We start from the raw sequence: 23,068 nt of genomic DNA, 5'->3' as shown, positions 1-23,068 counted from the left end.
TTGTTGATTCATTAACAGAGTAATAGCCTTTAAGACTCTAGTTTTGCATGAATATAAATATGCATGATCCACAAACCAAATATAAATAAGAATACCTTGACTTGTTCAGAACAAATCCAAAGGAAAAAACAAACAAACAATGAGATGATTATTGTTACAGTTATGCATAGCAAAAACGCATCCTTTTACAACAACAACAACACACAATAATATACAGACGAGCCGCGTGGGAACACCATCATACTAGTCTGTGCCCGGCATTGGAACCATCATATGCTGACCCTACATTTACATACCAAAGTCATATGTGATATTTACTTCATAGTTTTTGTTTTCAGGTATATATCACAAAAAATGCTTTACATGGTTTTCAGTTCTGTAGAGGCCTAATCACACAAAATAACATTATGTATGCACAAACACTCTAACTAGCTGGAAAATGATAATTGGATCTTTAAGGTTTTGAGATTCTGTTTAAGCTATGGATACAGAGGAACTTAAGGATCTTATGAGTAAGTAACGAAGCGGGATATACTAAGTGAACAAGAAGAAAGAAGAGAAGGGTGTGTATCGTTATGTGTGTGAAAGAGAGGAGAGGAGAGGAAAAGTTACTTGAGAGCTGCCGTAAGGACCTTGCGGGAAAGAGCCTTGGTGAGCAAGCTGCGAGAACTGGTAAACAAACTCCGTCATGTCAGAGACTAAAATGAGTCTTAACTAAAGGGAAACAGAGGAAACGCGCAAGTGTACCTGGCCATTTTGGCTTGATTGGCCATCTTTCTTTGCATTTGCATCCCCACCTTTTGCTGATCCCTTTGTGTCACCCTGTCGATATATCCAAGAGGAGATGAGCAGTGAAGAATCAATAATTTGATAATAGTATTGGGAATAAAGATGAGAAGAACCACTGACCTCCATCTGTAATGTTCCAAGTTCATGTCGTAGAAAAAGAAAAGGGAAAAACAGAGTAAGTGAGTGAAATCCAAAGACCCTCTTCATGAAACAGCATAACTAAGTAGACAATAAAGATAAGTAGGTAAGTGAGTGGGAAGAGAAAACAAGAAGATTACCTCTCTATATCGAGTGAGGTAAACCTTGAGGGGATCGATGTAGTCTTCAAAACCTAAAGTGGCCATAGCCCAAAGCAAATCATCTCCATTGATGGTCTTCCGTTTCTCTCTTTGACACTTATCACTCGCTCTGCTCATCAAACAAACGTTTTTTTCAGTAAAACAAGACCCTACACACAAACAGAACCTTAACCCTAAAGCCAAACAAAGAAGCACAACAAGAAGAAACAGTCAAGTAATTAATTACCAAAAAGACCTTAACTTTTCAATCAACCCCAAAGTAACTAACTACACAAGTGAACTTAAAAATCACCATAAAGTTTAATGCTTTTTGACAAATCTAAAGCTCCCAATAGTAACTGCGGTTTGAGCGGTGTGGAACCGGCGGTTTAACTACGGTGTGGTTTTAACCGTTATAAAAACGTATAGATATATAATATAGGGCAAATCTCCAAAATAGCACATTTCTAAGTTTATATCACAAAAATAGCACTCAAAAACTAAAATGACCAAAATAGCATTTTATCTTTTGAAAAATTTAAATTTTTTTATTTTTCAAAATTTGAAATCTTATCCCCAAAACCTCACTTCTCAACTCTAAATCCTAAAACCTAAACTCTAAACCCTAAACCCTAAATTATAAACCCTAAACCCCACCCTTGAGTGCTATTTTTGTGACTTTTGGCCTTGAATGCTAGTTTGAGAACAAAAACTTGATTTAATGCTATTTTGATCTTTTTTTCTATAATATATATAGAAATTTTTGTTACTGTGTTAACTATAGTGTAGGACGGGTCGGTTCGTAACATTCGAACCTAAAGCTCCATGTTCGATAAGAAACCTCGAAAAAACAAAAAAAAAAAGGAAGGAAGAAGGGAGGCATTACTCGCTGGTGATGAAGCTGATGAACTCGGAGACGCACTCCTGGACAATCTCCTTGGCGTCCTTAGCGATCTTCCCATTAGCAGGGAGTCCTCTTTTCATTATACGGCTTATGTTCGCAATCGGAAGAAACCTGTCTTGCTCGCGGACGTGCGACGACGACCTGGGGCTCTGGTCTCCGCCGCTCTCACCGCCTCCGGGACTCTTGGCCTGCGACTCCGCCATCTAACACAAAACAAACAAAATTAAACAAACAAAAAAATGGAGAAGAAGAGAGAGGAGAGGAGATGGTTTGAATTTAGTTACCAGAAGAAGAATTCGAAAAAAGGGCGGGAGTGAAATAGAGAGGTGTTGATTGGAGGATGAAGGAAAGGATGCTGGGAAGAGAGATCGGGAGAAGGGAGAGATTTGATCGGACGCTTGAGAAAGAAGAGAGATAGAGAACCTCTGCGATTTGAGATAATTAGGTTTTTTGACTTTTCTCTCTTTTTATCACCACCGTTCGTTTTTTTCTTTATTATTTAATATTCCACCTTTCTCTTCTTTTCCTCGCTGGTTCATATTCTACCAAATCCTCTCATGCCACGTGTTCTCCTAATCTTTTTAGGTTACTATTTAATCATGTAATACTTTTGTCTGTTTTTTTTTTGTTATTTAAAAAGAAAGAATAGTGTTATTTTGGTTTGCACTGAGAAGCATTAAATAACAAAACGTTTTAACAACTTTTGTTATAACCAAAGTAAAATCATTTTTAACATAAAAGTGGTACTTAGTTAGCACTATCTAAGAGAAATTCATGATATTGTGGATGGATTAAATTATATTCCTTTGTTGCTGGCTATACAAATCATAAACTGGTCGGGAAGGATGACAGTAGAAAAGATCTCTAACACTACCATATTTCAAAAGTTCATCTCAATTAAAACTAGTAAACTGTATTATAAAAAATGACAATATAAGATTCACGGAATTCAAAATTTTCCAATAACATAAAACAAAAAGAACGAGAAATAATTATCGAGTTAAAACTTAAAACGTGGAATATAATAACATTAATATATTTCACAACCCCAAATAAATCGTCAAGAAGTAATTAAGAAAAAAAACAGCTCGAAGCATTTCTTGTAAGCTCGAGTCTCCAAAACCATAGTGTTACCCTCAAAAACTAAAAAAAAAAACAATTAAAAAGAAAAAGACTAAACAACGTGATAGCACATGAGTGATGATTGCAAGCATCATGCATTCTATACAAAACCCGAATCCTCTCCTACCGAGCTGTTGGCGTCAAGACAGACTCATCAATAGACACATAGTTATCACGCATTCCCATGTTGAACGACGACGAATGCGCCGAGCTTCTTGAAAACTCATCCGATATCCCTCCTCTTCCAACCAAAGCTTCCTTCTCCATCCTTATCGCGTCTTGTATATCCTTCTGCACCTCCGACATCGACGGTCTCATGTTCCCGTGAGGCTTCACACACAGCAACGCCTTCTCTGCAATCTTCCACATTGACTGGAGACTGTAGTCATCTTCCGCTAGTGCTGGATCTATGATCCCTCGTATGTCTCCGTTGTCTATATGCATCTTAGCCTACACAAAACCAAACCGAATCCACTTTAAGACCGATAATAAACTCTTTCTAGACCAATAAACGAACAAACTCTGATACCATTTTTTCTTAACTTTCAACTTTAAATTATAGTATCAGATTTTTTAAACTCAAATTAACCAAAAAACCGGAAGTGAATTGGACCCGAAATTATTGATATTAGCCGGTTCCCAACTTTGTAACCGAAAACTGAAATAACCAAACCAAATTTCACACGGATCCTATATTTCTTGAACCGAAAAAAACCGAAAACCAAACTAAATCGAACCAAACCAATACCCGAAAATACCCATGCCTAAGTGTATAAGTCCAAATCCTTTATATATTAGAACTCAACAAACCAAAAACCAAAAACCTGAATGCAAGAAAACTAGAAGATGAAAACTAACCCATTGGACTATGTTCCTGCAGTTGGCACCGAAGTTTTCATTAGATATGGCTTCTTGTCCTGATATAAGCTCAAGAAGAATGACTCCGAAGCTGTATACGTCACTCTTCTCCGTTAACTGCTGCGAGATATAGTACCTAAATAACAACATTATGTTAGTGTCAAAGTTAAAGATATGTGATGTAGTTCGTTAGTTATGCGTCTATAGCTTACTCAGGGTCTAGATATCCAACTGTGCCACGGACAATGCTGGAGACATGTGATGTTCCATCAACCGCGAGTTTGGACAACCCGAAATCCGAAACCTTTGCTCTCATGTGTTTATCAAGTAGGATGTTACTCGTCTTGAGATCCCTGTGTATGATCGCTGGAACACACCCTGTGTGAAGATACTCGATCCCTACAACAAACACATTCAAAATCAGATACTCAGAGAGATCAAGAACTCTTTATGTTTTGTTTTGTAATAAGGTTTCGCAAGAACCTCGTGCTGCATCTTCAGCTATCTCAAGCCGTTTGATCCAGCTGATTCTCCTGTCTCGTGGTACCACACCTGAACAAGAAAACGCTTGTTCACATAACGTTAAAAGCAAAATGGTTGCAGCAAATAAAGAGTAAGAAGGATATGTTTTTACCGTAAAGATGCTCCTTCAAAGTCCCGTTGTGCATGAACTCATAGACGAGCATGTTTCTTCCCTCTTCTTGGCAGTAACCAAGAAACTGCACAAGGTTTCTATGATGTATCCTTGAGAGTAATGTAACCTCGTTAGCGAACTCTCTCTTTCCCTGGTACGAGTTATTCCCAAGAACCTTCACTGCAATCTCTTTCCCCTCTTTTGTTAAACCATAGTACACAATTCCAAAACCTCCTGACCCAATCCTCTTCTCAAACTTGTTTGTGGCTTCCTCGATCTCGTAGAGTGTGAAGCAATGTGCAGCGTCTCCATGAGCTTCACTCAAGGTAGATGACGCTCTTTGAACATGCGTGGGACGAGTTGTTAACTCAGCTAAAAGCAACCAAAAACGAAGAAGGTGAGTAACATTAAACCAAACCTAAGAATCATTGAACACAAAGAGTAAACAGATACCTGAAGTTTTCCTCATCTTATTATCCTCCTTCAATTTGCACATGCACATGAGTGAGATGATGGTGACGATTAACAGAACAATAGCACCAACTGATGCACCAATGATGACACCTAACTTCCTCCCTTTATCTCCACTTTCTTTAAGATTAAAGTTCCCAGTGAAGCTGCAAGATTACAAGAAGAAGACATGAGTGTACTGATCTAGCTAGGAACTATTCATGCTAAAGACTTACTTAGAGATCACGTTCTTGGTCAGGCTTGATGGTATTTTCCCCGTTAACAAATTGTTCTGCAAGTACCTGCAGCCATCATGCAGGTTAGCTGATGTAGATTACACAACCATGTCTTGCCATATGCGTTAATAATATAGCAATAAGTAGCTTACAGTTCAGTCAGATTTGGGAGTTTAGCCAACGAGGAAGGGATCTTCCCTGTTAGTCGGTTGTTCTCCAGGTGACTGCCACATCAAAACATTTTAGTTCATCAACATTTATACAAAACTAAGAGACAACTTTGGTCCTAAAGAGAGTGTTCTTTACATTATCTTCAAGTTCAGACACCGAGAGAAGTCCGGTATTGAACCAGTCAAAGAGTTCCCATCAAGCATTCTGCCATAGACAAGAAGTTGCAACATCAATAATGTATGTTCCCAAAGATAGAAAAGTCTAAGAGATGAAGTAAACTTACAATTCAACCAAACCAGTCAACTGCGTCAGTTCAGAAGGTATATCTCCAGTCAAGTTCATTTCAGACAGCTTGCTGAAGTAATCAACAACAGTCAAAGTTAAAAATAACAAACCACAAGATGCTCATGCTTCAAACAAAGCTACTTACACAGCAACAACTCTTGGCTGTGGATCAGAACTGCAAGTCACCCACGACCACGGTGACGGTAAACATGGGTCACCACCTTCTTGACCCCACACAGTTGAAGAATATAGAGATGCCAAATCAGCCATAACACTTGCTGCAAACACAAACAACCATACTTAGAGACCCACAACACGTAACACAAAACCAACAAACAAAAACGCAAAAAACTCACCATCAACAGAACCACCACTCTTCTCCAGGTACTTACTAATCTCCATAGCATTCAGAATAGGTCCTCTCGAAGAATCAGCCGTTTTAGCGAAACGGAAGTTGAGCACATAAGGAAGGGTTATGTTTACATAGCCAGGCTCGTAAACCTTGTACGCTCTCTGAGTGTTCTCCTTGACGTCAACAATAGATTTGCTGTACTCAGGATGATCAGGCAGAATCAACCTGAACTTCCTCGACTCGTCTTCAGCCAAATCCTCTATCTCGGCGAAGTATGTGAACGCCCGACCGTTACCAGGGAAGCCTTCGAGATTCATCCTGTAAGTTAAGGACCCGTTGGTACCCACCACAGCCGTCTGCATCACCTTCTGCGGCGGTTTGTCCATCACCGCACCGTTGTCTATAGGCGATGTGGTTGACACTCTCATGGTACCAGCAGCAACATCGACGAGGTAGTTAGCTTTCTTTAGCAAATCTGATTCCCATATTCTGTCATAGGGATCATCCGGATACCTGCGATCAACAACTTATTCTCTCAACACAATGTGGACTCAAGAAGCAGATTATGAACTATTACCTCCTTTCACATATGATATACTCCCTCCATTTCATTTTAAATGTTGTTCTACACTTCAAAATTTGTTCCATTATAAATGTGTTTTATATTTTCAATCCAAATGTTTGATGGATTTTCCACTTTTATCCTTATCTTTCAGCTCATTAATTAACAAAAACACATTAAATGTTTGATAGATTTTCAATCCAAATGTTTGATAGAAAGTTTAATGATTTTATTAATATGTGTGTGAGTGAGTATTAAGAAAACACATTAAATCAGTATTATAAATGTATCATTTTTTGCAATGATCAATTTCCAATAACTATAGTAATTCAATAAACTTAATTAATTTTCTTGAAGTTTTCAATTTTTTTCATAAAAAACATAAAACATTTACTGAAATAAAATCATTTCCAATAAAACTATAGTAATTTTTTCAATTTTCTTGAAGTTTTCAATTTTACTGAAATATTTTTTTCCTAAAACATCTATCTTAGGGAACAGACTAACCTCACAGGATCTTCAGTTTCTGCACCGAAGTTTATCCGTGCGGAGACACTGAGATGAAACTTATCTTCAAACTCAGTGAGATACATTGAGCCATTCAACTGTCTAAGCTCAAGTGTGGATATAAACGGCTGTCCCGTCGTGGCATTGGACAAACAAACACTAACACTAGGACTAGAAGCCAGAAACACAAGCTCCGCCGTTTCAACGGTGGCGGCTTCGGAGATAACAATGGTCGTCCAGTGAGTTGCTCCAAGGGAGATATCGAATTTGGGATACACATTGTTGCTGTCGAAGTTACCGTAAAGGAAAGTGGCTCTCACGAGGTAACGGTTCCTGCTCGTGACGTTGAGGGTGTAGCAGTATTTTCTTGAGTCAGCAGGGAAGTGTCTCAGAGTGGTGTACTGAGTCTTTGTTTCGTTGAGTGAAGATATATTAGCGGTTGCTCCGAAGAGATGGTGATCATCAGGTGTCCAGTTAAGTCCCAGTTCATCGGTGAATGGCTCTGTACCTCCACAATCCAAGCTCACAAAACCTGCCCTCATCATCAACAATAACAAAAGTTTGAGTTTTTATGTTGGAATCAATTTCAATTCCCACAAAGATTCCATTTTTTTTCTCAAATCTCAACTCAGGGAACTAACGAAAGGCAAGATTTTCAAAATAAACGAGAAACCTTACTAAGAAAACATCAGAGAGTACTCAAAAACAGACAATTACCTGCGGATTGAGCAGATGAGGAAGTGAAGAGACAAGTTGAAGCTAGCAGACACGACAAAAGCAGTGAGACTCTCATCATCTCCTGCTCGGACATAACACTGTTCAGCAGTTTTACAAAAAAAAGTGAATGTGATCTCAGAAAAGTTAGGGAATAAATAGAAATTCCCAGAAACAGAACCTAAAGTTAAGTACTTGTCTTAAAACTCTAGAGAGAGATCTGATTAACACAAGTAAAAACAGCGTGGAAGAGGTGGGTTTGTTTCTTCCTCGTTAAGTGTTTGCTTTTCTTATGTGAGCAGCTTTTACACAGCAGTGGAGGGAGAGAGAGAAAGGTGTTAAAGGTGGAATATGGGGTCCATCTTCGCCTGGACTCTACTGGCTTCGAGTTCTTGACATCTAACGGTTCTTATGGCTTTACATTTAATTTAATGGTCCAGATCATGTGTGGTCCAACTTTCCATAACGTAGAGGATTCTCAATCCACTGCTGTTTCTACCAAAACGGTGTCGTCTCGTATTTCCGGATATTTAAACGAATTTTTATAGTCATCTATCTACATGTTTATTTAAGTGAAAATGATTATTTTGTAACTGATAAAAACGATAAATATTCTAAAACTACGTGATTCTGATATATCATACGCTAAACATGAATCTGATTAATGACAGAAATTCAGTTTTTATTCGGTATATTCTTGACTTTATTCTTTATTTTTATTTTGATCAAGATACTTGACTTTATTTTGTCACAGATACAAAGATAGGTTTTTGTTTTGAACCGTATACGTCGAAGTATTTTTGGTATCCCAATAAGAAGAAGGAAATAAACAACATTAATTATTCTCTTTATCGACATCAAATAGAAAAGTTGATCGTTAACTAATCGACCCTAGTGACTCAAACGAGTGGGACACACGTGACAGCCTTCCCAAAATAAGTCTCCCACATACATGTTCTATGGTTTTATAATGTTTGAAATTTAGAAAACTTGAAATTCAGTGTTTTCCATAATGTTTTAACATAACAAAATGTAAGGTATAACTTGAGTGAAATATTGTAGTCCTTTTCTAATTAACAATAATGTAGACAAAATGTACTCCTATCATCCTCATATTAAGAAATTGACAAATTCAAATTCATCAATCAATGTTATAAATTTTTGGCAAATAAGTGGTAAAATTTTTTTGTAGATAGATTAAAACAGAGCATGGATATGTTCAAGACTTCAAGTTGTATGATCTTGTAGATAGATTTGAAAAAGGTTTGAATAAGAAATTTAGATATATCAATTAGGGTTAAACACCAGAATTTAATTAATCCTTCCTAAGCATGATGTGATCAATATCTTAATTATACAGATAGTCAGTTTTTGTTCGGATATAGTTGAACTTGTTTTTTACTTTATTTTGGTCAAGCTACTCTGTTGAAAATTGTAAAAAGGCTAAAATATTTTTATTTTCGAAAACGCCAATAAAATTCCTGGATCAATTAAAAGGTAAAATATATTGTTTTTTTTAAATACTCCAGCAACCGTCAAACATTGAGAAGATGGCATCATAGGGTTTAGGAAGATTAGACAAACTTGAGATATGAGTGTTTAACTGTTTTATCGACTTCCTAAACCATTGTCGCATCGGCCAATGAGCACTCTGTCTCTTGCATTACTAAAATGGAGTATGTTTCTTTTGCCTTTCCCAATAGGCGTTAGAATCTTCTCTTCGTTTAAGTACGTTTCAAACTCTAATTGTATTCGAAGTATTGTTATTATTTTATTCAGTTAAAATTCTATTTGTATTTTCTCTCCATTTGGATCATCTGTACTAAATTGTTAAGAGGCAAACACTGCACTCCGACAAAAACTAAACCATCTCATTGAAAAAAAAAGCTAAACCATCTCTTTATGTAAACTTGGTGGTTTCTATTATGGACTTGATTTATGAAAAAGATGTAAAAAATCACTTAAAATTAGGTAAGTAATGTTGGCGTGCATGTGTTAATTTTTACCTTTTTTATAAATTATTTGATGATATTCCTAAAAATATAAGTTATTTGGATATTTTTAGGTTCATAAATTTTTATTCGGACCCGGAAGAATCCGAGTCCGAACTCAATCCGAAAATTTATAATATCCAACAAAGTACATTGATACCCATGTCTAACTGATTCCGCAAATAAAAAAAATATTAACCGGTTGAATTATTTCATAAATGAATCAGTTTCATTTAAACTTGTGAAATTGTTATTGTTAACACGTAAAATTAAATTTTATCAAATTATTATGGTAAGTTTAATTAATGAAGTAATTAGAAAGAGTGAAAAAAATATGTAAAAAATGTAATAAAACACTTAAAATATGTAAGTTTTATTTTATATATCTGTAATAAATATTGTCGAATTAGTTGGAAAATATAATAAATTAAGTGGTTAACATTACTTTAAAAATGAGTGAAAAAGATGTAAGAAATCACTTAAAATTAGGTAAATAAAATTTTGTACTTCAGATTTAATAGATTAGATAGACGTTGATTTTCATCTCCATTCATGCCCGTGCCCGAATCTGCCATATGTTTTGCAAACGTGTTCCCGGAGCAATACAATGCTCTCAAGATGGCTCGGCCTTTGTCTTGAGATGTGTGGGAAGGTGGAACTGTTATGTGCTTTCTCTCTTGTATGTTTCTTCAGTCACTTTTCATGTTTTTATGTGTTCCATTGAGTAACAAGCTCTGGCATTAGTGGCTTCATGTGTATCATTGGAGATGGAGAAGTGTGATACATGATACATAACTTTAAATGAGTTTATTGCTTGCCATTTAGCTAATAACATTTTCTCCCAGCTGAATTATTGACATTCAATACAAAAAGTTTTACATTCTTAGTGTAGTGCAATAGCTTAGCATTAACCAACATTCTCTTGGGAAACGTGGGCCCGGATAAATCAATGAATGTCTCGAGTTCCCTGTGCAAGAACCTTCCTAGATACACATGCACTTGTTCTGACGCCGTGGAGCACCAGCGCAACGGACAACATGGAGGAAGGTACTCACATCGCATGGAATCCATAGTCTGGAGTCAGCACTGAAACCGTAAGCATCCTGTGCTTGATCCAGCAATGCCTTGAAGAGTGGGTGTGTAAGCAAGCTGATCTTTATCACAAACCTCCTGGACTCCTCACCTACATAGACAACCAAGTGTCCCTTGGGGACATCCTTTGGTATCACCTCAGCTTTCTTCTTGAACGCCCAGCAAATTCTTTGGCAGCATGTCTTGCAAAACGTACAAGGGGGTATGACTTTGCATGTCATCATTTTCAGTTTCTTTTCGCAGGACTTGATGAACTTGCTCTTCATTTTAGTAGGAGGAGAAGATTGATATATAATAAGTTATAGATAAGATAGATAGAATGTTGTGATGAGAGGATGTATCTTTGGATGAGAGTACAAGGTGAAGAATGGGTTTATATATATATATGAGGTAGAGTTATCAGAGCTCCTCATTAAATGTTTGAAGATGACAGGTAGCCAAAAGGGGTGAGATATGGGCAACTTTAAAATGATACAGTACTATTATTCAATCATTTTTGCTCATAAAGTTGCATTTTCATACGAAATTGTACGAACACACACTCTATAGTTAGATAGATGTGCAATAAAAAACTGCTCTACACTTTTTTGCTTAGTTCAAATTGCTGTCAGAGTTCTTGAACTTCATTTGGGGGGGGCGGGGTGGGGGGGGGGGGGGGGGTGGTGGGGGGGGATTAAGACTACTCCACAAGACAATAAGTGAATAAGAGCAGAGATAGAGAGGAGATAAGATCTGAAGGAAGGAGTCCAGGGATGGGTCTAAATCTTCGTGGAGAAAGTTGATGGGAACATGTGTTCCGCAAGAATTAGACTAAAGATCTATGCTAAGTTTTCTCTTAACTCTAAGCTCTCTTGGAAATTAAGGTTAATTTTCTTTTAATCATTTGAAATTTTTATGTAGGAATACAACTTAAAAGAAAAAAGACACTGCTTAAAATCGAATATAAAAAGTAAAACTTCAAAACTAATACTTAAATGAAAAATCAACAAAACTTTTTATGTAAAGTATGTATATTAATCTATTCTAACCATAGTCATGTATCAAAAGTTGACCCTGGTTTATGATTCATGCATCAGCTTGATCTGCAGAAATGCTTGGCTCTAGAATCAGATCACTTCTTGACTTGTCTACATGGAGTACTACAGAACTCTGCAATGATGTTGCTAAATGTGATCAGCATTATACTTGGCAGCAGTTGCTGTATCTGCTGATCCGACTTGGCAAAAAAATTTACATACCGGTAAAAAAGCGCTCTGTAAAAACAGCTTGGGAAGAATCTGGTTCACGTACTGACTATAGAACCATGCAATAATGTTGCTATGATCAGCCTTTGATGACAAATATAAACTCTGATTATGAATCTGTATGATAAGGTAAGTTAGCATTTACATGTGAGTTTTAATCGATCAAAAAAGCACCGTACAAGTAGACGGGGACGAATGTAGTTCACAAGATAGAGATAGAGATGATGAAATGGTTATTGTCTCCTGGGAGGTTACATAGATGGAGAAGTGTCAATATTGGAGGGTCCATAATAAGAGAGAAAGAGAGTATCATTGATTAGGGTTCATCCCCCTAAGAACTCACAAATATGTTTCCTTCTAAGTGAGTAAGAGAACCTCATTGTTACACCATTTCTCTTCCAAAATGTCTCTCTCAGATTCTCTGTATTGTTTGTGTTGTGTGTGAGTTTTGAAGTTGGTTTGAGTCTGTCAAATTCAGTAACAACGACTGCTATTGTGAAACTAAGCTGGATACTTCTGCCTTTAATTTAATGCAAGCATGTGCAACTCTTATGATGTTATATATACAGTACTTCTCCCTTTTCCTGGAAGATAGAAAAAGAATACCGGGCCATAGAACATGTTGAAATTGCCTTCTAAGTTTAGAGTACATGGTTTGGAATTTAGATTTACTAATTGAAAAAGATCTAAACCTTTTTTATTAGGACGAGAATATATATAAAACACTATAAAATATATAATTTTATTTAAATTTATCAGCTTATAATAAAGGATAACATTTTTGTTTATATGCTGGGTTAGAAATACTGAACTCAAAACCATGAAAAATATCATGTGTTAACTTAATATTTTTTTCTCTTATTAACTTTAATTTTCTAAGGTTACAAATTTATGATTCATATTTTTAGCGATTTGATTTTTATTTTGAGCTGGGCCAAACTATTTTTTCACTGAACATCAGCACAAGTCACACAAGTCTTCATGGTTGTTCTGAGCACACGTGCGTTGCCGGTAGTCTTTGGTTTGAACTTGCAAACAACAGACATTGTTATTATACTCGATAGTGATTGGAATTCAAAAATGGACCAGCAAGCTGAAGATCGTGCCCCACTGCCCCCTCCCATCGAATTGGGGGATAAGAAAGAAGTTGGAGAGTGTTTGCTGTTATATCCAATGTTACATAAAAGACCGCTTGATTCATGAATGGTATAACTCATAAATCACCTCACAATAAGTTGCGTGTCTGTTTATATGTAAAGTTAATACCATCTCATGTAAGGTTTTGTTTTTGCATAATCACTTATACAATCAATTCAAGAACAATAAAATTATTTAGTTTTTTATATAAAAAATGCAATTAGAGGGATCATCTTAAAAAGTCCACCTTGTAATTTTAAATATATTTACAATAATTCACAACTCAACTTGTAACAACCTAAACTTGAACTTGAATTGACGGTTCCAGCTATATCGGGTCTTCCGATCGGTCCAGATCGGTTTCTTTTGGATCGAAATTATATGGATCCTAGACATTTGGACCCAACTAGATATTTGAAATCTTTTGGTCCGGGTCCGATTGGTTTCCTTTAGGACTAGGTCGATTCATGTATATAATTAAAATACTTGTAAAATACATATAAGTTTAGGGTACGTTACAAATATGTGGTTTGTCTATTTAGAACTCAAAATACCTAAATTCCATCAAAATTTAGTAGAAATCTATCATATTATCTAATAACCAAAGATAAACTATTAATAATGAAATTAAATATTTTTAATTGAAATTAAATATTTGTAAACTCTAAATTAGACATTTAAATTTTGATACTTAAAAATATTACAAAATAATAATGAAGATTGTAAACAAAAAGACACTACAACTAATCATAAATTAAAAAATATAATACATAGAGTTATCATTTTGGATATTTATGTTTGTATGAATCAATTCTTATCCATTCGGGTCTATTCATGTCGGACTTTTCGAATTTGGATCTATTAGAATCAGTTTTTTTTATATCCATTTTTTGGTAGAAAAATTTTAGATCCAGTTAGGTACTTATAAATTTTTAGTTTGGTTTTAGATTAGATACTTTTAGATCAGTTTCAATTCGAATTTTTGGGTCTGGATCAAATGTCTTTAGCTAAAAATGGACCCATAATCATTACCAAAAAATTTCTGTCCGTGTTTAGGTTTCTAAAACTACTGTATACATATAGTACTTTACGTTAAGGATGCATACAATTAGGGTATGACTGGTTTTCCCGCTACCACCCGCAAACGCAGCTTTTGCGGTTGATAGCGGTTGCTGGCGTTTTGCAACAATCGCTCAAACCGCTCTAAACCGCTCTAAATCGCTCCAAATCGCTCTGAACTTCATAAATTCAAAATCTGGTTCCAGCTAGCGTTTGCGGTTGCGGGCGTTTGCAGAAGGATAAAAAAAATTATTTTTTTTCCAAAACATTATAATAAATACAAAAATAAAAAAAAATATAAATTGAAATTTAAACTATAACTTTCTAAATATAAATTTTATATTTATTATAATATTATTATTTTTGATATTTTTATAATTGTATAAAATGTAAATATTGTTAATTTATTATTTAACCGCTGCAGCATTTGGTAGTTAACCAGTCATAAGTATCCCGCAAACGCACCAATTTCTAACCGCAGAACCAGTCGTACAAATCTCTTAAAACCGCTAGAAACCGCAACCACCCGCATCCGCAAACTCCCGCAACCGCAACCGCAACCGCTGCGGTTGAACCAGTCAGGCCCTTAATGATACTACAGTATTCTTCTAACAAAAAATAAAATAAAATAATAATGATATTCTTTTTGTAGGGATGGGACATCACCACCAAACACATAAATAAATAAAAAAATTAAACTAAAACCAGCATGCATAGTATCATACAATCTAACACAATCATATTTCAAAACGAAAATTCCAAAAATATATTTATGTAAACTTATCTGAAACTCTGAACCAATAACATGGTAATTATGTAAACTTATATGCAAATAATTAAAACAAAATCCTATTTTAGCCAACATGCGTTCTCGTTTCCGATTTCTAAGAGTATTATTCTTCATCAAGAATGTAGACACTGATTACTGCAAGAAACCATGAATGTGAAGGACAGTGAATACAGAGGAAATGAACAAAATAATATGTTCCATACGTTAGAATTTAGGGGTTGGTCCTCTTGTGCTCGTAGGGAGATATCATGTTTTCAGCATTAGTGCAGATGGGTTTTGGGATTAGGGAGATATCAAAGCACTAGATCCAAGCTCCTATTAATTCAAAAAAAAATAAAAGGAAAAATAGAAGAAGTCAACATTTGCATTGACTAAAAGTGATATGGAAGGGGAAAGAAAAAACCTTCATCTCGCTCTCGAAATGTTTCGTTTTTAAATAAGATCGTCCATAGTATTTCTGCTGATGTGGTAGAAAGTGTGCCATGAATTTTCCTTCGGTCATGATTGACATGAAAAATCATGATGTGAAGATTAAGATCGCTATGAGATTCTGATCTGAGATTCACTCTATCAGCTCGTTTTTTTTTATCCTGCTATGGTGTTTGATATCAATAAGAATTTGTTTCCGAGAGTTCCCATCATCAAGAAGCTTTTTTTCTAAAACTGGAGTACTCATTCTCGTTTTCATATATCAACATAGAAGATGCAAATAAAACTGATATCCTACAGACAACTTATAACTTTCCAGGACAGTTCAAATGATTTGGTTTCAATTTTAATCTACTAGACTTTCTCCATCAAGACTTATCAACTCCTCTTCTTTTTCTTCTTCCTTGAGTTTCTTGAGGAGCCATGAAAGTCACACAATGACTTGGAGTGGAGCGAAGCAAGTTCTCTTACACGATGCAGTATATCCTTAGGGATAGTGCGACCCGCTGACCACCGTCGTTTTTCTTCACCCTGAGTATTCACAAAACTGTGTTAAAACAGAGGATTTCTCAAAACATTAACCAAATGAAATATAAAAGAAAAAGACAAACCTCTTCATCCCCATTATGCTTGTTACTGCAACTTGCTTTCAGTAGATTACGCCATTTATCCTGCATAATGAGAAAAAGATAGCCGAGACACTCACTAATCACTACTATAAAAAAAGAAGAGATTGATTTTGATGAGGTGGATGGTGAAAAAAAAAAGATACTCTGATATCAACAGGCGTGCGGTGGGATGATGAATGAAAGAAGAGGTTCTTTATATCAGTCCATTTGCCAAGACCAAAGTGAGAGATACCATCAAGCAACTTCACCACTTCATCTATAGTCCACATCCTGTGATGCTTTCTCCTGTCAGTTCGGATTTTGGATTTGATTGTTGTTACTGATATGTCATCTTCGCTCTCAGATGAAGTTATTGGATCATCCGATAACAATGTATCGTCCTGTAATAACATCAGGTTTTTAAAATTAGATTAACAAAATAATGTGAAAACACTCAGATAGTCTTAGAGAGTAACGCAAACCATAGGTTCTTTCCGAGGCCTGAAGTCATAAGACAAACAAGACTTTGTTTCACTGAAAGAATCTAATCTGCAACATTGCAAAAAGACAGCTTCATCAGTAAATCTGATTTATGTGGGATTATATAAGTGGAACAAGACAAGATTTTTACCTACTACAACGAGTGTTGAGCAAGTTCTTGTTTCGACTCCTGCCTCGTCCAACCCAAGAGCCTAGTAAAGTGGATAGCGGTTTCCTGTCATCTCCTGGTTCATTTTTAACTTTTACACTGGATTCAGCATGTGGAACAGCTGTTTCTTTTGACCACTCGGAGAGTCCAATGCTTCCACTAGGAGAAAAAGATTCTGAACTGAAGTTCATAAGACCATAAGGTTCACCATCTAATTCAGATACTTCCTTCTTGACTTGTGTTTCTGCAAGTAAAGTTATCGAATGGATTGTAAAAGTGTAAACCTCGTACTGCTCAGAGATGCACAAAGATGAAAAAATCACATTTTACCTGGAAGGAAATGGTTAGTAGTAGAAGGTGGATGGTGTGATGCGTAGATATGTTCCACTTCCTCAACTTCATCCAGAAACCCATCAAGAATCTACGAGATGAGTATAGGAGCAAATAAGAACTTCATTTTCATACGAATGACCAAGAAAGAAACCATGTGACTGGAGGGCATAAAGAGAACACATACTTCTGGCTTTAAACCTGCTTCTCTATCTTGCTTGCTCCAAGGATCTAGACCACGTTAAAGACAATATAAAAGATAACTCCGTCATGAACCAATCATACACTCATTCAAAATGTTACAAAAAGCATTCAGCATTAACAGAATTACCATAATCATCTGGGAGAAAGCTAAAGTCAAGTCCAAGTGAAAACTCTTCCATCTTGGAGCTTATGTCCATATTCTCCATACCAAGGCCTAAGAAACTATCCACGGCGAAATTGTCATGATGCTTAGGTTCCATAAAGAAGCTCTTCGTGTCCTTCATTGAATGGCAAACATTCTCATCAACAACCTATCAAGATAAGAAAGATGGATTAGAAAGTCATAAAGAGATACATTCATTCAAATGCACAAGTGAAGAAGAAGAAGAAGAAAGAACATGTTCTCACAGTGTGACACTTGAATCCAGCAAAAGTTTCAGGAGAATAAGGTCTCGGATCCATACCAAAAGGAGGCACTAGTCCAGTCCAGTCCATGTTTGTATCTTACACTACAATATTCACAAAGTACATACAGGTCATAATTAATTGAAAAGAACGCTACAATGTAGGTTCCCTATTAAACCAACCTAGCTTGAAATTTTCCTAATCCATATAATACTAAAATACTAGTAAACAAATACACAACAAGAATCATGTTCTCTCAAAAATATATTAAAAGAAAACATGACTTTTGCCTCTATATTGAAAAATAAAAATAAGCAGATAATGAGATAATGAATAGACATTCTAATAGACAAGATATCTGTCGGATTATCTTTTACGATTAACACAAAAAGAAAAATCAAAACTTTGAGCAGCTACAAATTGTTTGTTACAGTCATCAGAGACGTACACAATACTAGAAAGAAAAAACAAATATTTAACTGGAAAATAAAAATGGAAAAAAAATCTCAGCTTTAATTAACATCCTTAAACTCAACTCCTAATCAGATAAACATACATTTGCGACCTATCAGTAAGAATCTAAGATACATACTAGTTAAGTATAACTGTAGAGGAGATCATTCAACGGAGAATCTTAAGAGAGACAACGAGAGGAGAAGAGAGGAACACTGACGGAGATGATGAACTGCGACTCTTGTTGTGCGGATTCCAAGAGCTTTATTTAATGAGTTTGAAATCCAAAAGTGGCTTAAGTCGTCATATAACGTGCGTTTCAAGTCCGCAACGACGACAGATGTTCCTCATGAACGTTTTACTGTTTTATTATCCTCTCACTCTGACTCGGTTAACGGAAAAGTTTGCGGATTCCTTTTAACGCCGTTAATAATGATGACTCGATTCATTAGACGCCGACTTTAACACCCGTTTTAGTGAACATAAACATGGGCTACATACAAGGCCCACTGTTCACTAGTGTACGGTAAAGTGAAAAAAAAAACCCTTTTGTTTCAGGAAACCATAATGATCTACCTATTCCTTGCCGTTTTGGTTTTACAGAAACAAACTCCTTGCTGTTTTAGGTTTACAGAAAAAGACTCCATGCTGTTTCATGAGTAGCTAAACAAAGTCGCAAAGAGAGATGCATATAGAGTGAAAGACTTAGGATTGGTCTTGGACGTTAGGAAGAGGAGGATCTCCACCAGAAATCAAACCTCGGATCTTAACATCATAGTATACTTCTTCCACTCTTCTTAGGTCATACTTCATACCTGTCAAAAACCATTATGTTCATCACCATCTCGCATTTAGCTCTATATACATTATATACAATTTGGAAAGAGGTAGACTTACTGTCGAATTTCTTGCGAAGAAAATCGTTCCTGAGGTTGAGCATGCGGAAGGCTGCATGAAGATCCGTCAAGAAGTTCATCACCTTTCTTGGGCAGTCATAGTCTCCTGCTGTTACTCTATTCACCACGTACCTTGGCTGCTCCAACATCATTTGCATATAAAGATTTTCACTTTTTTAAAAGGTTTTCCTAAACCAGCTGAGATGATTGTCAAGGGATAGAAACTAATGATCATACCAAATCGTTTGACATGAAGCAAATTCCTGCAAATTTTAACAAAGAAAAGCTTGAAGATCAGAATATATATTGGACTCTCCCAGCTAGACTATTTACAAGTTCTTTAGAAACATACCGGTCAGATAATCTTCTGTCTCCAGTCCAAACTCCAAACTGTTCACTGAAAAATAACAATGAAGTGGAATTAAAACAGAAAACAATGACAGATTATTTTACCAAATACTTGTTTTGCTTATTTTCATCAAGAGAGAGACAAAACGTAATTTGAAAAGATTCCTCATCCAGATTTGCAGTAAACCAGCATCATCATCTTAATACAAACACCAGGTCACTGTGATATATTTGGAACCATGGAAAGAGTAAATCTGAGATGAAGAGACATACACCCAAGTTTAGCTTCAGCTTCAGTATGCACAAGAAGAGTTCCAGTTTCTAGCCAGTGCATAAAAGCAAGCTGTGAGACCACTGCCTGCGTCTCACTCCTCCAGTCCCCATGGTACCTAATAAAATCACAAAACCTTCATCACTAACTAAAACCATTTCAAAAGACAAAACTCTACCACATGTAGCAGCTACTATATCCACCTATAGTACTGTCCAGGACACTTCTGAAGAATCTCAGCAAGCCGACCGTAAAACTTCTTCAAATCATCGATCTTTTCCTTAGCTTTCTCAATTATCTCTGCTCCACCAACAAAACGAGCAACGCCGTTAGTAACAACAACACAGCTTCAAAGTGAAAACATTTAAGCACAAAAGGTCAATGCGTGATTCAAAGATCCAATCTTTCCTCAAGAACAAGTACTCATCTCGTGTCTGGAGACAAACCCACAACAACAAGTGACTCCAAGATTCGTTCTTTCTTCAAGAACAAGTACCTGGAATGGGTCGAGACTGGTGAACGAGAAGGAGGTTAGCTTGAATGAGCCTCGTGGCGGACTCGATCTCCATAACCACAGCGCGAATCTGCTCTCTCAAAGCTGCAGACTCTTCGAGCTGGACACGGAAGCTCTCGAACTGCTTCTCGAGAAGGTGAGACTCCGGTGGAGGGACCTGGTCATCTCCTGCCGCCATAGGAATGTAGAGAGAGGAAGAGAAAGGAGTTGCTAAGAACCGACGGCGGAGAGGAGAGGAGCGACGAGGAGCAGCGAGAAGATGGAGAAGAGAGGAGGAGATGGGGTTAGGGTTTATCAGACGAGATGCTGTCAAGTGAAGGCTTCGATACGCTGTGTTCATCATTTCTTCTTATGTTAACTTGCGCCGCTTCCTTTTTTTCTCTTCTTTATGAACCGTAATGAAAAATAAACCGGCACAAATTAACCATTCCAAATCGCGAAAAAAGAGAAACCGGTTTAACTTTTGGATATTTGGGGCTTAATGGGCATTTCATTCTATGGGCCTAATTATAAGCCCAATATGAGTAGGCAAAATTTGAAGAAGGGAACAAAAACTTGGATCCTGGGGGTCTGAAAAAGTTACATGGCAGCAGCACGAGAGAGTTACTGGAGTCCTTATCTGCTCGTCATGAGTTTATGATTCGTCGTCCTTTTACCCATTCAATGGAAGCTACGACGAGGAACTTAGTTTCTTCATGAACAGACGGCAACCCCTCTTGTTATCTCACAAGAGCCACGAGAAGAGTCACATGCTTTAAGCGAAGACAGAACGTCTCAGGTGCGTTTAATAAGCTAGTCTTTAATCAAACCTTTTCAGTTTCCTAAATGATGCTACCTTTGTTATTTTGCAGGTTGGTATCTCCTTTAACAGCTGAAAAGCAATTGCCAACTATTATATCTCCCTTAGAAGACGTTGAGCCGCCTTGTGATGTGGTTGTACTAGCTCACAAGGCTTTATCAGCTACAAAGCTAGCTACTGCATTGTTATCTGAAGCACTTCCATCTCTCTCCACTAGGTTCCTTCTTTAAGCCGTGTTTGTCTATCTCATCATCCATTTGTGGTTGCTATAATGTGAAAGCAATTATGTTTTCCAAGAGACTACTAGAGAGACCAGCAAAGAACAGAAGGGCTCCAAAACCAAACAGCTTGGACAGTGAGGTTTATGTTCCTCAGAAAACTAATGCCAAGAAAAAGATGAGACAAGGGTTTGATACTAATGATGCGCTCCAGCTCTTCTTGTGGGGACCTGAGACAAAACAACTTCTAACTGCTAAAGAGGAAGCTGAACTGATAACACATATACAGGTTTCATGCTTCACCTATTCATGTATCCTTGGAAGCTTTCCCTGATGCCTAACTTCTTGATATAATCAGCATTTGATAAAGCTGGAGAAGGTAAAAACCAAACTAGAATCTCAAAACGGCTGTGAACCAACAATAAGCGAGTGGCCTGAAGCTATGGGAGTAAATGGTTCTGTCTTGAAATCTTAAATCCACCGTGGCAGAAGCAGCCGAGAAAAGCTGATTACAGCAAACTTACGTCTGGTAGTCCATATAGCTAAACAGTATCAGAACCGTGGACTCAACTTTCAGGACTTATTACAGGTTAGCTTCAGACTAACACATTGGTCTTGTAGATGGTAAAGCAAATTCGCTACTTACGCCTACTGGTGGAGCGATTTGCTGCCTAGGCACCGCCAATAGACATGGAACCTTCTCAACTAGTAGATGATAAAGCAAGAACTGGTATAAAACCTACTCATGTTAATACAGGAGAACGTGTATATGCTACTAGGCAAAGTATCAGAAGCCAGAAAAACGTGCGTTCCAGTAAGGAAACTACCGTCCTAGTAAAGAGCAACTCGCAAGCCACGTTGGGGTCTCAAAAGAGAAGCTGGATAAGCTTCTGTACAATACAAGAACACCTCTTTCAATGCAACAGCCCATTTGGTCTGATCAGGACACCACTTTTCATAAAACCCTTATAGAAGATGTTACTTTAACTCGAGTACAACATGTTAAAAACAGTTTACTTCATTTATAGGAAGTAACACCAGACAGTGGGATTGAGACACGGGCGATGAGCGTGTGGGGAAACAGATGATGAGGAACCATGTAAGGAATCTCCTCAACGTACTGAGTCCAAAGGAGAGAAGGATCATCAAGCTGAGATTTGGGATTGGTGGTGGGAAACAGAGACCGTTGTCGGAGATAGGAGAGATTTATGGACTGTCTAAGGAGAGGGTAAGGCTGCTAGAGAGCAGGGCATTATTGTACAAGCTTAAGCAGAACATGAACAGCCATGGACTCAGTGCTTATGCTGATTTTCTTGTCTAGCTCATGGAGACAATAGTTTTTTTTTCTTCTATTAATAACAATATGGTGTGTGTGTGTGTAGAAAATAATATATACCTTTGATGATGGTGTTTTCTTGGATAAGAGTTGTATCCAAGATCAAATTTCATGGTTACATTGATTTTTTAATAATTTTAAAAATTCAATGAACTGTGATAATGCTTGTTTAAATTATTTATATAAACTGGAGCTGCTTTATAATTTACTAACTCAATAGCATGTTTTGATTTGACTAAAAATGTACTATATTAATATCGAATTTGTAAGAATGAATATATTTTCTTGTAGATCGTTATAAAGCTTTATAGAATTATTAAGGGATATGTATCCCACATTGGAAAATCAATGGGACATTAAGTAATATATAAAGGGTTAGGGCCAATCCACTAATTGCCAATTGGTTTTGAGTTGGAAGCCCATAATAAACTCA

At 36.7% G+C, this 23,068-nt stretch overlaps 5 protein-coding genes and 1 pseudogene across 10 annotated transcripts; 1 reads left to right on the top strand and 5 right to left on the bottom strand.

The window, feature by feature from the left end:
- Positions 1 to 41: 41 nt before the first annotated feature.
- On the bottom strand, positions 42 to 2,475 carry LOC103857654 (nuclear transcription factor Y subunit B-8). The gene is made up of 7 exons (XM_009134867.3): positions 2,256 to 2,475; positions 1,954 to 2,174; positions 1,068 to 1,197; positions 910 to 915; positions 748 to 822; positions 613 to 669; positions 42 to 282 (listed from the first exon to the last, which is right to left on the bottom strand). The coding sequence occupies exons 2-7, from the start codon at positions 2,172 to 2,174 to the stop codon at positions 244 to 246; spliced, it is 528 nt and encodes a 175-aa protein (XP_009133115.1). The 5' UTR covers positions 2,256 to 2,475; the 3' UTR covers positions 42 to 243.
- A 488-nt stretch (positions 2,476 to 2,963) lies between these two features.
- LOC103857653 (probable LRR receptor-like serine/threonine-protein kinase At1g67720) lies at positions 2,964 to 8,249 on the bottom strand. 5 transcript variants are annotated; one of them, XM_009134866.3, is made up of 15 exons: positions 8,044 to 8,249; positions 7,866 to 7,947; positions 7,149 to 7,680; positions 6,084 to 6,592; positions 5,873 to 6,005; positions 5,726 to 5,797; positions 5,578 to 5,646; positions 5,424 to 5,495; positions 5,272 to 5,337; positions 5,039 to 5,202; positions 4,586 to 4,957; positions 4,435 to 4,503; positions 4,164 to 4,350; positions 3,952 to 4,087; positions 2,964 to 3,543 (listed from the first exon to the last, which is right to left on the bottom strand). In XM_009134866.3, the coding sequence occupies exons 2-15, from the start codon at positions 7,942 to 7,944 to the stop codon at positions 3,217 to 3,219; spliced, it is 2,787 nt and encodes a 928-aa protein (XP_009133114.1). In that variant the 5' UTR covers positions 7,945 to 7,947; positions 8,044 to 8,249; the 3' UTR covers positions 2,964 to 3,216. The 5 variants fall into 5 exon arrangements, with proteins under 5 accessions (XP_009133114.1, XP_009133113.1, XP_033143605.1 ...); XM_009134865.3 differs by having other exon boundaries at positions 7,866 to 7,963; positions 8,058 to 8,229; XM_033287714.1 differs by having other exon boundaries at positions 7,866 to 7,963; positions 8,044 to 8,172.
- A 1,275-nt stretch (positions 8,250 to 9,524) lies between these two features.
- LOC103857652 (indole-3-acetic acid-induced protein ARG7) lies at positions 9,525 to 11,575 on the bottom strand. Its single transcript, XM_033287721.1, has one exon. It carries the CDS (start codon positions 11,209 to 11,211, stop codon positions 10,837 to 10,839), a length of 375 nt encoding a protein of 124 aa, XP_033143612.1. The 5' UTR covers positions 11,212 to 11,575; the 3' UTR covers positions 9,525 to 10,836.
- Positions 11,576 to 15,807: 4,232 nt separating this feature from the next.
- On the bottom strand, positions 15,808 to 18,618 carry LOC103857650. The gene is made up of 10 exons (XM_033287186.1): positions 18,393 to 18,618; positions 17,804 to 17,904; positions 17,516 to 17,706; positions 17,379 to 17,433; positions 17,192 to 17,282; positions 16,844 to 17,105; positions 16,695 to 16,761; positions 16,377 to 16,613; positions 16,216 to 16,275; positions 15,808 to 16,135 (listed from the first exon to the last, which is right to left on the bottom strand). The coding sequence occupies exons 2-10, from the start codon at positions 17,888 to 17,890 to the stop codon at positions 15,983 to 15,985; spliced, it is 1,203 nt and encodes a 400-aa protein (XP_033143077.1). The 5' UTR covers positions 17,891 to 17,904; positions 18,393 to 18,618; the 3' UTR covers positions 15,808 to 15,982.
- Positions 18,619 to 18,785: 167 nt separating this feature from the next.
- Positions 18,786 to 20,736, bottom strand: LOC103857651 (translin). Of its 2 annotated transcripts, XM_018657030.2 has the most exons (8): positions 20,549 to 20,736; positions 20,265 to 20,512; positions 19,972 to 20,068; positions 19,771 to 19,886; positions 19,502 to 19,546; positions 19,387 to 19,412; positions 19,151 to 19,286; positions 18,786 to 19,068 (listed from the first exon to the last, which is right to left on the bottom strand). In XM_018657030.2, exons 1-8 carry the CDS (start codon positions 20,623 to 20,625, stop codon positions 18,959 to 18,961), a joined length of 855 nt encoding a protein of 284 aa, XP_018512546.1. In that variant the 5' UTR covers positions 20,626 to 20,736; the 3' UTR covers positions 18,786 to 18,958. The 2 variants fall into 2 exon arrangements, with proteins under 2 accessions (XP_018512546.1, XP_009133109.1); XM_009134861.3 differs by having other exon boundaries at positions 20,265 to 20,652.
- Positions 20,737 to 21,366: 630 nt separating this feature from the next.
- LOC103857709 lies at positions 21,367 to 22,822 on the top strand (annotated as a pseudogene).
- Positions 22,823 to 23,068: the final 246 nt, after the last annotated feature.

This window comes from Brassica rapa, chromosome A03 (genome assembly GCF_000309985.2).
Source record: "Brassica rapa cultivar Chiifu-401-42 chromosome A03, CAAS_Brap_v3.01, whole genome shotgun sequence".
Lineage (NCBI taxonomy): Eukaryota > Viridiplantae > Streptophyta > Magnoliopsida > Brassicales > Brassicaceae > Brassica > Brassica rapa.
The sequence above is the reverse complement of the archived record's forward strand: the minus strand, read 5'-3'. Positions and strand labels throughout refer to the sequence as shown.